Source organism: Pseudochaenichthys georgianus, chromosome 5, assembly GCF_902827115.2.
Source record: "Pseudochaenichthys georgianus chromosome 5, fPseGeo1.2, whole genome shotgun sequence".
NCBI classification, from domain to species: domain Eukaryota; kingdom Metazoa; phylum Chordata; class Actinopteri; order Perciformes; family Channichthyidae; genus Pseudochaenichthys; species Pseudochaenichthys georgianus.
The window spans coordinates 17,405,879-17,420,907 of NC_047507.1; the positions used below are offsets into that span (position 1 = coordinate 17,405,879).

General features: G+C 39.0%; 1 protein-coding gene across 2 annotated transcripts in view; it reads right to left on the minus strand.

Annotated features, from left to right (window-relative positions):
• Positions 1-684: 684 nt before the first annotated feature.
• The window catches only part of sema3fa (sema domain, immunoglobulin domain (Ig), short basic domain, secreted, (semaphorin) 3Fa), a 51,263-nt gene continuing 36,918 nt past the window's right edge, over positions 685-15,029 (minus strand). For both annotated transcript variants that reach the window (XM_034083612.1, XM_034083610.1), the window contains 10 exons: positions 12,769-12,883; positions 7,973-8,042; positions 7,016-7,160; positions 6,647-6,869; positions 6,122-6,210; positions 5,932-5,973; positions 4,683-4,840; positions 4,463-4,530; positions 4,093-4,226; positions 685-3,593 (listed from right to left, as the gene is read on the minus strand). In XM_034083612.1, the coding sequence (XP_033939503.1) occupies positions 3,165-3,593; positions 4,093-4,226; positions 4,463-4,530; positions 4,683-4,840; positions 5,932-5,973; positions 6,122-6,210; positions 6,647-6,869; positions 7,016-7,160; positions 7,973-8,042; positions 12,769-12,883 (1,473 nt within the window). In that variant the 3' untranslated portion in view covers positions 685-3,164. The remainder of the gene's footprint in view (positions 3,594-4,092; positions 4,227-4,462; positions 4,531-4,682; positions 4,841-5,931; positions 5,974-6,121; positions 6,211-6,646; positions 6,870-7,015; positions 7,161-7,972; positions 8,043-12,768; positions 12,884-15,029) is intronic.

Consider the following 15,029-nt stretch of genomic DNA (forward strand, 5'->3'; position numbering starts at 1 on the left):
CCGTCAGCGCTGGAGAACACTGGAGACTGTTTGAGTGTTCTCGTCTTAGGAGAGGATTTCGGGCATCCTCTGCCCACCTGACCCCCAATGGCCAATGGAGCACAAGGACAGGAGTCTTTTAGGCAATCCAAAGGTGTGAGGAGAAGCAGACATACATCAGTGTAGGAGTGATCTAACCTTTAGGGTGACATTGCTGTGTCAGCGGAAGATGAACATCGGCTCAAGTGCTTATCTCTCTATGCAGTTCTTAGGCGCCTTTAAAAGAGAAGCATGTGAAGTAAAATAATTTGGTGCTGAGTGTTGAGTGTGCTTAGCTATGGAAACTCAGTTTTCCAAACTAATTAATCACATCACCACCAAAATAAGAATGTGTCACTTAGTGTGGTCCTCAGTGTATACTGTTTTCAAAGCAGTTGAATAGAGGAATTACAACAAAACTAACTGCCATATGCTACACACACTATAACACACAGCAAGTTTGGGCCCCTGAAAAAAAAGAAAAAGACCTCTCACCTCACAAAAAGAAAGACATGACATTTATTTTAGGGTACTACAGACTGCTGGGTTAGCCCTGCATAGCTTACAGAGCTTTGCAGTTTCATCTGACAGATTTCATTGACCTAAATCTGAAGCTGGTTAAGGATACTAATCTATTCACTTTCAATTATGTATTCATGCATGTGCAGTATGTGAGCTTTCACAGTGTATTCCAACTTTCCTATTTGTTAAATACATTTTGTTTAAGAAGTGCATTAAGTTGATTATATATTTAACTTTTCTTGTTGACTTTTTTGTGGAGTCAACATTGCTCAAGATCCTGAGTCACTTCTGTGCAGCTCAGCCGTGAAGCAACGCAACTACATTAAGTCAAATACTGCAAGCATTTCAAGTACTTTTCATGTAACTTCATCATACTATGCTCCATTCCAAAGGTTACTACTGTTCGTGTTGCTCCAGTTTTACTCCATTAATTTAAATGAACAAATACATAATAATAATATTGATAATACGTGAAATAGTATAAACATCAAATAATACATTTTCTGCATCGTGTACTTTTACGTTTTAATTAAGAACATTTTGCTGAGAATACTTGCATACTTTTATTTACAGTAAGCGACATTTCTAACTAAGGGAGGACCTTTACTTGAAATGAAGTATTTTACACTGTGGTACTGCTACTTTTTACTTATTTAAAGGATCTGTATACTTTCACCACTGCAAATCAGTAAAACAACGATCAATCAATGTCTTTACATATCACACAAAAGGGCCTGCAGACTATATATCAAACAGAACCTCTGTTATTATAAAATATAGAGCTTTAATTTATTAGTCAGCAACATTGATGAGGAAGAAAAGATAGTACTTTTTTTTTAAAAGTCATTAAAATAACATCAACTGTGCATTATATCATACATTACTCTACCTCAATGACCCAGAGCAAAGTCTGCCAAACAGAGAAAATAAAATGAATGCACATGTTTGAAATATACACATTTCTGAGAAGAGAGAGCGAGCAAAAAAGGAGACTAAGAGACATACAGAGAGAGAAAGAGAGCGAAACAGAGAAAGAGAGAATTTAAAATCATTATCTTTCAGCATCTTCTGATAGTGTTTCCATATTCCCACAACGAGAAAGACATTCACTGACATCCACAGCAACGTAGCATTTTAGACAAATACCATATACATTACACTGTACATGCCATGCACAATGAAAAGCCACCTTCTGAAGATTTTGTTACGCGTTTCTCTTCAGGTTATGTGGTGAACAGCTTGGAGTTGTTCTTGTGACACTTTTTTTTATTTCACTGTATGGAAGTTTTATATGAGGCCTGTGGCACATATGAAAGCAGGGTGGCCCTGCATGACTGATACAAAAGGAGCGCTGTGTTGTTAACCAGTTCAAATGAACATACAGAAGCAATAAAACGCTCATTTCAGAGCTCTGCATTCTGCATTGTTGTTGTTGTAATCAAATATAAAGTATAGACTGATTACATGTTAATATTCACTTTGTGAAATCCTTATCTAGAATGAAACTGGCAGGAATGCAAACTTTAGATTCATTAGGAGCTAAAGAAAAACAACCTTTGAGCATACAAATGACATGCTCTTTCTTATATGAATATACTGCATATGCCACAGATACAAGTGAAATATGTGCCGTTTGTTTGGCAACAGAAGGTGCTTTGTCTCTAAAAATGTTTTTATCACAAACTGTCACAAAGTCACATATAGCTGCCTGCTGGAATTTCTTTTCTCAGATGAGAATAGAAAAGGCAATGTTATATTTTTAGTCGTTAAAGGACCCTTTTCCTCCAAAAAACAGCTTATCACAAAGATCACGTTTGTTAAGGATACAACATTGAGATGTGATATTCACATACAAACAAAACAAACACTTGGCAGCAACTGATTTTCTGAAGAATTTGGGTGGATGATGTAACTCCATAACCTGAGGCCAGGCTGGACCACAGACCGGAACGGAGAGACGTCTTACTTTATGTGTGCGACATGTTATCACAGCTGCAGTCTCACTGTCATCATTTCTTTTTATCATTGCCTGTCCCAAGAAATGCCATTATCAGGATGTCCACAGCTTGTTTTTGCAGTAAAAAAAACTGTCTGATATACAGTAGATGGTTCTGGTGAAGAAGTTTAGGGAAGTTTGATTTCACTGAACCAGCGCCTCGACTTCCAGCTGAGACACTGAATACTGCCAGCAGTCAAGTGATCCAACATGGTCACCTGTAACAGTTTCTGGTTCATCGGTCCTTGTCCATGTGTGGATCCTCCCAAAGTCCTGGGTTATTGTTGCTGTTTCTCAAAAACACCAAACATAAAGATATTCTCAACATAATAACACATCGTAATAAACAATAACACTAACAATAATATTATAATAACAACAATATTTGCACAAATTTACCTATTCACAAAAAAAACTAGATAGGTACAAAGAATTACTTTTTACAACCTACAATAAATAGTGTATTTTTGTTCCAACAGTTACATAGATACAGTTTGATGCTGTTGCAATTTCTGTCTTGTCCGTTATAATCAGCTTTCTAACTGGAGTCAATCCCCTGAATGGAGGGATGCAGTGTTTCAGGAGTGAGCAGGTAGACTGTAGGACGATGAGTTGTGTATCTAGCTCCTCATGTCTCAGATGGAGTTGTTAGCTCATCATGATGCCGACGGTTGCGAGGCTTCTTCTGCTCTTTCAGATCCTTCAGGTTTTTGGCTTTGTTGTCCCCGAGGCTGACGTCCCCGAGCTGCCAGTAGTCCTGGCAGTACTGGTTGATCAGGCCCATCTCCGGCTGGCTCAGGATGGTCAGCAGGTCCTTATACTGACCGGCACTCGGAGTCCAGGCGCTGGACTGCAGGGGGGGGAGGGCCGGGCTGCCCGTATCCACCAACACGTTGTTGACCGTGCGAGTGGAGAGGACCACGAGCTGCAGTTTGACGAGCGTGTGTTTGAAGTTCTTCTCTGTGGACGTGCACTGGTAGATGCCGCTGTCAGAGGACTGCAGAGAGCGGATCAGGAGACCTTCCTCCGTTTTTAGGATGCGACCCTCTGAGCGGATCTGTAAAATCATTTTAAAGATGTTAAATGTGATGTTTAAGTACTGTATTCACTTACTTGAAACAAAACTATAACTGCTTTAAATGGTGTACAAATACTGTGATATAATATTGGATTACAATTATAGTTTAATAAATGAGTTCATCACACAAATGTTGCAGCTAGTAAAGGATAAGCTTATTTTTTTAAACAATGTGTTACCAATGGATCAATCAAGTTTAACTAAGACTATAACAATAATTAATAAATGATTTGTTGATTATATATTGTATTATTAAACTGGATCTTAGTCTTCAGAGTAACATAATCAACATGTTGAATGCAGTGAATTAAAAAGAGCAATATATGCCTCTTACTTATTGTGGTAAAAAAGTACTAAGTAGCCGGAATTGGAAAATACTCAGGGAAAGAAGTTAAAAATTATACTCAGTATAGTTCTCGACTAAATGTACTTAATGACTTTCCACCCCTGACTGCCTCACAGTGAGAGCTTTGCTCACCTCTTTCCTCCTGTCGCTGTTTTCCTTCTGCAGATGCCACTTGAGAGAGACATGAGGAGACCGGGCCTGGCACTCCAGGAACGTCGTGCTGCCCTCCACCCCATACTGCATAGACTCCAGGGTATTCTTATTGGCTAAAAACACAATATGTAGAATATATCTTACGACTTATTCCTAAAAATATGTATGGATTATACAGATTGATAGATTAAGCAGAATCAATGAGGTAAGTGATATATAAATGAGAATAGGCAACCACAGGCACTATAATAATTTAAATCACATTCCTATTTCCCTTTTTGTTGCAAGTTAGGTTCCTAATTTGTGTGTGTACTGTATAAGCTTAACGCAAAGTTGCTCTGATACTCACTGTTGGAGTTATATCCTCTGCATTGGCGAATCGGATTGCCGTACTTTACATCCTGCCTACGGCTCCGTCTAGAGGGGTCAGATCAACATTCAAAAACAAAAAGCAAAAACGTTAACATTTTGAAAATCTTAAGTGCCCAAGTAGGAGAGCAAAGGTAGTGCACACACACAAATGAGTATTGTATTTATCGCATGCATGTGTAAACTATTTTAAACCTAACCTCTTCTGGGAGGATGAGTATCTGGAGCAGGACTTCCCGTCCCAGGCGCAGTAAGGGTCTCTGGCCAGACAGCAGTCAGCGCAGACCTCTCCGTACACGTCACAGCGATGGAGAGCCAGGTGAGACACCCCCAAGACCGACCCCACGTACAGTTGTTGCTATTAATTAAAAAAAGAAAGAACCGAGATAAAGATCAGAAAATAAAAGAATCATATAAACATTACATACCACTTGAATACATTGGCCTGCAATTTCTTTATGATTTTCTACAGAGACTAAAAAGAAGGTATGATATAATTTAGTAATTTAAACAAAGAAATTAACAAAGTTTCGAGACAGTCTTTAGTTACTTGTGTTTAAAATGTATAAGCAGTTGTTTTACTGAGAAAATTCCTTCCCTTAAATAAATTATACAATTTTGCACTGATTGTAAACTCTCACATTTCTGATCTACTGCTAAATTATGAACCATCCAGATCTCTCAGGTCTTCAGGGACTGGTCAGCTTTCTGTCCCCAGAGTCAGAACTAAACATGGTAAAGCAGCGTTCAGTTATTATGCTCCAAACATCTGGAACAAACTCCCAGAAACCTGCAGGTCCGCTGCAACTCTTAAATCCAGGCTGAAGACTTTTCTTTTTGCCGCTGCTTTTAATTGAAACTGAGCCGTTGTGTTCATCAGTAAACTGGAATGTGTGAACTATTCATATCTTAAACTGCACTGTAACTTTTTATTGATGTAATTTTCATTCATGTACTTTTTATTCATGTATTTTTTCTTTTAATGTTTCTTATATTATCTTTTTTTTTTTATAAATGCCTTTGTCTGAATGTCTTTCATTTTTGTAAAGCACCTTGAATTGCCTTGTGTTGAAAGGTGCTATATAAATAAACTTGCCTTGACTATGCTAATTATACGCAACAAATTATTGCAATGGCAAACTGTACACTTACCATTTGAGTCCTTTTTTGTTAAAATAATCACTGATTACATAGTCCTTATAGGTAGCTTCCTATGAATGTTGTTTCTGTAACAATAGTCAACTTAATTTGGTAAGGTCAGAGCTATGGCTTATTAAATCACTTATTTTAGCTCATTACATCTAAGTATATGCTATGTGCATAAATTATAAGGTATCTTATTGGTATCGACCATCAGAAGCGGGTTTTTATCAATTATCTGTAACAGCGGAAAAACATCGATATGGTACCTCCCCACTATTTGGTCTAATTAACTCTAAAGCAACTTACCCTTTTTGATGAAATCTTCATGGTGGTGATTGGCGTGGGAACCTGCAGGGACACAGTTATCAACAGCTTTAAACGAGCAGACAAGGAATATTCAGTGAGATACTTTGGCCTCGGAAAACCAACACAATGTAAATAAACAATGTACAGACAGAGAGAGAAAGAGTTCATAGACTGATGTTAGGAGACTGACCTTAAAGACTTCCACTTCCTCCAAGACCAGCTCCTCTGTCTGCAAGTCGTCTCTGGGCAGGACAATCACTTTCTGGACTGTCCCCCGATCTGTTAAACACAAAAGAAAAGCAAGTTAAACTTAAGACCTGTGGACAGGTAATACTCAATAATAACCATCAATAATGAATGGTAAATTAAAAGGTAATTATTATGAATTATTTACAGATATTACACATATTTACAAATCGTTTATAATGCTATATTTCTAATTTATTTGATAGTTTTTTGTTAATATTTACCTATTTTTTTATTTGAAGCTTTTAAGAAATCTATAGAAATCTATTTATTAACCATTAAATATAGTATTATAATCATAATTTCAAACTTTTAATTTACCATTGATTATTGGTATTATAGGGTGCTGCCCTGTTCTTACACGTGGAGTGGACAGAGACATGGCCAGAGGACTTGAACAATAAACTTGAAACCTAGAATTAAACGGACAACCATCCCATAATGTAATGAAAGGGCTCTGAGCACTGACCTGTCCCCAGGAAGAGCACCTCGTAGTTCCCGTCAGCAGCTGCCACCTGGTCCACTGCAATTGTGGTGAACTCATAGTCCACATTGGTTCTGACCACCAGGGGGCGCTTGTGCACCGGATATATGGCATTGTTCATGGTGGGGTGGTTTCTCATGAAGTTGATAACCTCATCTGGGTAATCCTTTGTGGATTTCATGTTGGGGGTGAAAGTGCCTCCAGGACACTGTCGACAAAAAAAAGAGATCCAAATGTGAAACCTGCAATTTCCCAAATTCTTTCTGCAGTAAAAACATGTTCTTTTAAAAAAGGATGACAGACGACATTGTTTGTGATAGGAGGAGGCTGTGCTGTTTATTGTTTATAACTCACAGTGCCAGGTCGTGGGTACGGGATCTTCCCAGTGTACGCCACCCACTGGTAGTTGGGCCCCTCCTTGTGGGCAAAAGGCCCGTTGAAGACCATCCGGATGTCAGCCATGGAGTAGACGCACACCGCCGAGCCTTTAAACACAGCTCTGTAGGAGGGCAGAAGAAAAAAGGTTGAACACACAGAAACAGCAGCTAGAGGATACAGATAAACTCTCTCCCTGAGATAATTACTACGGGTGATCTCTGCGGCTGGTAGAATCTACTTCCTTCCCACGTACTCATCCGGCCTCTAACGGGAACGCAATGAAACATCCTTACGCACAAACACTCTCTCAAACCGACTCAACTAGAGTCAAGCTGTCTGACACACTGACATACAAACACCCACGTACTGCTGAGAATCGCCAGAGCTCTGGCTCATGCTGCTGTGTGGTGGGTGTACTATGTTTGTATCTCCTGTCATGGGCCTCTATCATTAGCGCCGCGTGTGTTTTTATCAGCTGGGTTTGAACGTGCCTGATGCCTGAGGGAAAGATGGAAACAATAACGGTATTTGTTTCTCAAATACATTAATCAAGACATGTTTATTATGACTCGGTGCGCTCCTCTCCCTGCTTGAGCACAGTCAGAATATCAATTTACATGTCTGGTTGGCTCCCTTGAATTTTAATGCTGGCTGTTGAATGACAACATGCTATCAAACCTGACCTATGAAGAACTATAGGCTCAGCCTCTCAGAGGAGCGAGACTCCCTCTGGGCTCCAGATTATCAGCCTGTTTTGCCTTTGTAGCTGAATCTGACAGGTCATACGCAACACAGCATCTCAATATCAGAGAGACAGAGCTGACATCTTCAGTTCGTCTAAAAAGGAACAAAACCTGCAGAAGATACAAAAATACACCTTTCCTCCAGACTGCATGAAAGTTAGAGAGTTTGAGAAGGCTGTCAGTGACTCACCCTGACACTGAGAAGACTCCATAGATGACAGGATTCTTGTTGTCTTGTGTTGGCTGGATATACACATCCCCTAAAAGATAATGACAAAAATGATAGCAATTAGTCACAGTCATAAACCATAAAAGCAGAGGAGCTTACCAAGCCCAGAAACTGCTGAATAAGACAGCGAGGATTATAGAGACGGTGCTAAAACGGATAGATAGAGGAGGAAGGCAGGTATATTCAGACCGACAGTGTGTGTTTTTTTTAACATTAAAAGTATGTATAAATGATCTAGTAGAAACCCAAAACATGACCTCTAAATAAGCATTGAATGCCCCCTTAAAGTAAAAGATGCACATTTGAAAAAACCCTAGTTGTATAGGTTTAATATACTTAAAGTAAACAAAAAGAAAATAAATATGAACACATATCTCAAAATTGTATTGAGGTAATGGATTAAATACTATAGGTTACTTTCTGGGACTCATGAATAAATGGCAACCTTTCCACAGAAGCACAATAACTGTCATGATGAATAGTCAGACAAAGAAAAAAAATGTATTAAGTAAATATTAGTGTCTGTGTCTTGTATCAAATAAGCCCACAGACGTATTAGTTCCCAGATTCCACCTGGTTCAAACCAAAAATAATTGGAATTATTGCATTTGGAGACTTTTTGCTTCCTACGAGGGGGAGTTAAAGGAGACTTCCTCATGAATTGCGGTTACCAGAGCCTCAAGGAGATCCCGAATCCAAACCCTGTCAATTCTGAAACTTTGGTTCCTAAATCTCAGCAGGGAATATAAGTGAAATAGAAATCTCTGGTGAAACATGACTTTAATAGGAGCCATATGCATCCAATGACTGTGGGGGTGAGGCAGTTGTGAACCCTGCATATCCTTGATGGCTTAATGAGGGAAAAGTGCAAGGAATAACAATAAGGAAGAAAACTTGAATAAATGGGATAGTCTGGGTAGAATAACATTTCGCCCGCTGTCGCTTCAATACTGAGCATTAATGGAAAACCAATGAAAAGAGTTTAAAAAGGCCTTGAAAAGACAAGTACAACAATAACCTAAAGTCAAACGTCTTTAGAAAAACACCAATTATAATAAAGACACATGAAATCCTATCTGCTCTTTCTATAACTTGAGATATTTTATTGTTATCCCTTAGAAGCAAGTCATTATTCCATCCAACCACATTCAAATTGGAGCGCTGTCAACTCAAATTGTTCTCCTAAATATTCCCTAAATTAGGACTTCATCATATTTGAAAAAACTGACTTTTCCCCAGGATATGATTAAATAATGCGTTTTTGATCAACATCATCCTTTCTGCAGCCAAAATATAGCAATACAGTTTATATAGTGATTATTTCAGCAACTAACTTTTCCTATTTGCATTTTTTTCAGTTCCATGCTCATGTTCCGTATTTTTTTCTTGAATTTCAGTAAATGATATTATATCATAGAGACTTCTATTGTAGATTAGTTATGGAAAACAATTTCCTTTTAAATCATCAGCATGAAACAGAACAAAACGTATAGCCAAAAAAATGTGAAAAAAACGAGGGTCAAAAGTAACAACATGTGATTTGATCTTTAGGCCCTTGGCGTCATCTGCACAAAATAAACAGGAGCGAGCTTAAACTGACACGGCTTGTTTGAAACATGATTTCTGACTGCTAAGCTGACATAATCAAAGAAACGCTCCTTTGATCGCAAGTTTGAAATTGTTTCAGAAAGAAACGTCCTTACATGCCAAGGTCTTAACACGGCAGGTAATGGCTGCACACTAAAGCAAACATTTACTTTTGGCAGACAAAGTTGAAATTCATAAGCCATCTGACGCCAGCCTGACAGATACTGGCTGCAGAACAAGCGCAGTGAAAGAGTAGATAAATAAATCAACGGAGAAGTAGAACAAGTTGCGTCACTGCAACTTTTGTTTCTGATGCGTCAAATCAGAAAGTCTTTGAGGCACTCTCTGTGTCACATTAGAAGAAAAACATCTCTGTTTGCTGTGAGCATAGAAACAAACACAAAGAGAGGGGATAAATGTGTTTTTTATTAAAGTAGAAACAAGAGTGTAAGTGATGCACTCAGTGAATAGTCACAGGATGGAAAAGGGACTGTCAGATGACCTGAGAGAGTATGTTATTTATGCTGTTGAAAATGATGTTGAAATGTCCACTTAGAATAAGTACAGAGAAAATGGAAAAATAAACTGAAATGTTATATACAGTAAAGAGGTTTGGGGATTTGGGGACTACAGTAGCATAAAAAATAACTCAATGAAAAAACAATGTTTCCCTCCATAATTACATCTCAGAAAAGGCAATAAAACTTTATGGCCCACACATTCATTTTCATTTTAGTCTGGCAGATGTTTTTATCTCCCCTGTGTCTGTGAGTCTTCCCCTCAGTCTTTATATTCCTCCTCTCCCTCGGTGCCCTGCTGAAGGCTTTCTCTTCCGTTAGCCCATGCCTCACCGTCTAAATCTACTCTACTCTGTCCCTCGAGTCTCTGTACAACCACTCTGATGCCTCTGCTGGACTCCATCAGGACCAGCAGGACTGGAGACAGAATACATTCCTACCAGACGGTCTGTGGTTGTGGGAAGACGGACTGACCACAGGCTTTTGGGATGTTTTATTGCACCTCAGCACTCACAATGACCTCACCACGAGTTCTCGTATAAACTGAGACTACAACTGACCTGCTGTCCTGTAGAGAGACGACTCAAAGTACAGCTGACAGAAGAGGGCTCTTCTGTCACTGGCAGAGTGCTCTTAATGCATAACATACATTTGCAACTAGAAAAGCCTCATCAGGAATAAGAGATGCTACTTTACATTTAGCTCACAGCTGTGCATGATGCACACTTACTGGCTGAATTATTCAATGCTGTCACAATATGAGGGCAAATTCTGAATAAAATAAATGATGACAGAGAGATAATGCCGCTGACCACATGGTGTGTTCAAGTGCAACTTCTAACACCTTGTAGGTCAAACACTGCAAATTATTATGTAATCTTAGGATAATTCACAATATTAAAGTCTATAAACGTTGATTAAGATGCATTTTAACTTGTCTATAATGTGGAAAACTGTTGAACAGCGTGAGTTTCAATCATAATCTTATAATAATCAACTGGACTATTATACTATCAATAAAATCAAGCAGCTTTTGCAAAGGACTAGGATTAAGGAGAAGAGAATAATTGATCTTCAATTGACAATGTATTAAATAATTTAACTACACTTGGACCAAAGCCTAAAGCTCTTTCCTGTGGGATGCAATCCGAATAGTGAGTAGAATAGATGGGAGGACATGTTTACATTTTTTCTCAAGCTCTTTTTGGTACATGCCTTACTTAGTTGAATCTGTTGTTTAGCTATAATTTTACTGGCTGTGTTAACCACTCTTGACAGTTTCACTTTACATTTGACAATAAAGTGTCGGTATCACATCACCATGTTAAAAGGCTAGAAAAAAATCATTAAGCTTTCTGAGTAGGGGTAACCTCTGTATATCTTTTAAAATAATATAGTCATGTCATCTGTTAAATTAAGGTGGCTGACTAAATTAGTACCTACGTATTCTTTTGGCTTGCTACAGTACCACACAATTCCACAACATGCATTAAACATTAGATTTTGTACAAACATGTTTCATTTGAAACTTGATTTAGCATTATTCATTTGAGTTGAATCCATTTGTTTGCTGGACTTAGGTAAAGTTAAATTGTAAATATGAGATAGCAGTTGAATTCATCATTGAATTGTACGTGTTTTATTCCCAGCAAGAGCACATTTTCCAATAGCAAAAACCATTTGAGAGTAGTGAAAGATGTTGCTGCTCATACCAGCAGTCATTATGATTTGAAGGATACTACAAATCCCTCGTTAATCCTGTCAGTCATGTGAATGACCGACAGGCCGGGATGATCCACGGGGAGTCGGCCTGGTCCCAGCTGCTCATTACTTTGATTACTCTGCATGCGTGTGTATACTTGCATTTCAATCTCTTGTTTTTGTATTTCTTTAAGTACACATTCTCTGCAAACCATGTTAGAGGTGCTCAAAAGCAGAACAATCACTGTCTAACGGTAAAGGTGTTACCTTTGAGGATGTTACCTACATGAGCTATGTTAATGTTCAAAGGAATAGGCATGTCAAGCTTAACATGTAGGAGTCAGTGATACTTTAATCTAAAGCTGCAGCTTCCCGTGGATTTTCCCAGCACTTCTGTATATAAGCAGACACATGGTGCTGTAAACGCTGGTTTGCTGGGTGTGAGAGTCTTCCAGTACAGTGAGCTGGTGTCTCACACACTGCAGCAAAATCTGAGGAGACGCTAATTCCGAATGCCTTAAAACTGTAACATCATTGTGAAAGTATGCAAAACAAATGGAGGGCAAAATGTAGGAGACCTCTACAAATGAGAAAGTTGTGGATACTGAATCTCTCAACCACATGTCCATCTGGAGACCCTTGTTTTGACTTGTAGTTACACGGTCACGTAAGAATTCTCACTTTCCATCTGCCACGTATTCATTACCACACCAACTCTAAGCAGATGCATTCAATGTTCCCTGATGTGTGGAATATGATATGTGAAAAAGTATTTTGGATATGTAGTTAACTATTAGATCACAAACATTGATGCTGTGACCAACAGGTGGTGGACACAGGACACACCTAATGAGGGGACAGGGTTTAAAACGGTCTACAGATAAAAAGAGCAAGTGCTGTGATAGCGATAGAGGGAGAATCTAAATCAAGGAAATAGTGATTTAAACTCACTTAGTTCATCAAAGTGGGTCTCGATGCCGTCAGCTCCAGGCACAGAGCAGATGAGCCGGGCTTTCAGGAACGTGCTCCACTTGTTGACCAGACAGCAGTGTCCACCGTCATCGTTCTGCGGGGAAAAGACAGAAGTCATCCAGACACCTCTATGGAAAGAGTCTGACCAACGTCTGACTAACAGCTGTTTGAAACAGCCGTCCAAACTAACTGCCCTGGGTCTGTTGTTATTGGACCTGTGTGAATAAAAGATCAGCTCTGAGTTTCATCTTGGCCCATCTGCACAGCAGGTCAGCCAACTTCTACTGCTGAGGTAGAGATTCAAAGCCTGGGGAATGATTTGTGAGCTGAAACTCAACACAATTTAGACGAGAGTATTTGTATTTGCAGAGCTGGAAGACAAGCATTTGATGTCTTTTTTTAAATCTACTGTAACATCAATGGGGAAAGAATCCTGCTTTCCAAAGTTTCTTGTGGTAAAAAACATTTACTTTTTCACATTGTTATTGGGGTGGAAATGTCTATACCAGTCAGTCAACTTTGTTCAATCTTAAATATTTTACCAACCATTGCCATCAAACTTTGTAAACAGAGTGGCCGAAGTAGGAATGAATGAAATAAGAAAAAACACCCCTTTTGACTTTAATGAGGATGTCATTTTTGTTTTTTTATTGATATTCCTTAACAAGTGTGATGCACTGTGATCCCCAGAGGATGAATTGAATTGCCTTGATTTGTCATATAATGCCATAATCAGGTAAATTACTGCCAATTCCCTTTTGGAATTATTTGTCCATCACCAGGGAAAATCAACTATTTGGGTCACAGCCAGGGGCGGTTCTAGGGGGGGGGGGGGGGGGGCAGTGCCCCCCTAACACTGACATCTGCCCCCCCTGTGGCCCCCCTAACAATGAAAAGTATTATTTTTTTTAAAATGTATATTTTCTGGTACTCTGTTTGCCAAAAACCGCAGGATTTTGTTGCTGTAATGTGAGATTGTGCAGACACTAGGGGTGTAACGATACACGTACCGAAATTATTCGGTACGGGCCCTTCGGTTCGGTACACATGTGTACCGAAGTGTACCGAACGAATATAACGTGAAACGTAAACAATTGAGAACGTGAACAACTTCTTGGAAGTAATCTCAGGTGCTGCGTCGCAGCATTCAGAGTAATTTGCTCCCATTGTGTTCAACGCGTCATAGAGCGAGCAAGTCATTTCATTGGACGAGCTGGTCAGAGGGATGCGTTCATATGTAGTCAGTAATTTGAGGAACTGTCGAAATGGCGAACGCAGATAAAGTTGAGCTCGAAAATCCTCCAGCATCATTGAAGTCTCCGGTTTGGGAACATTTTGGTTTTGCAGTTACGTACAAGGATGACGGACAAAGACAGGTGGACCGAACCAAAGCTGTTTGTCTGCATTGTTCAACTACAATTGGTTACGCGGCTGGCAATACATCAAACTTGCACAGTCATGTGAAAGGCAACACCTAAAAGTGAATATCACCGGTACCAAAAGACTGAAGTGCAAACCCAACTCCCACTAGCATTTGAGCCTCCACCACTCGCAAAAACTTCAGACCGAGCCAAAGCTATTACAAACGGCAAATATCCTTATGTTGCCATGTTAGCAAAGCCCTACCTGGCTGTATCTGCTACTACCTCTGTCCCTAGCGAGAGGGTGTTCTCCACAGCAGGAGACATTGCTAGTGCCAGCAGATCTGCCCTTTCGGCAAGCAATGTGGACAAGTACATTTTTCTTTAAAAAAACGTGAAAATACAATGACAAGCAAGTCATAATGTCAAACTGGCTGCTTAGGTGCTAGTACAGTACAGTACAGTTCAAATACAGATTATTTCAGTTCATCGAAAAGCTGCACCTTAATGTTTATTTTATTATATTTTATATTTATTTGAGTGAATATTCACAGTTTAATAATAATTAAAAACCCAAAACTAATAGTTTATGTTTTGTGAGTACTAGTACAGTAAAGTTCAAATACAGATTATTTCAGTTCATCGAAATGCTGCACCTTAATGTTTATTTTATTATATTTTGTATTTATTTGAGTGAATACATTATTCACAGTTTAATAATAATTTAAAAAAAAATATGTGTGTTTTGTGATAATTTTTTCTGCTGTACCGAAAACGTACCGAACCGAACCGTGACCTAAAAACCGAGGTACGTACCGAACCGAAATGTTTGTGAACAGTTACACCCCTAGCAGACACCCTTATGTAAAGTAGAGATGT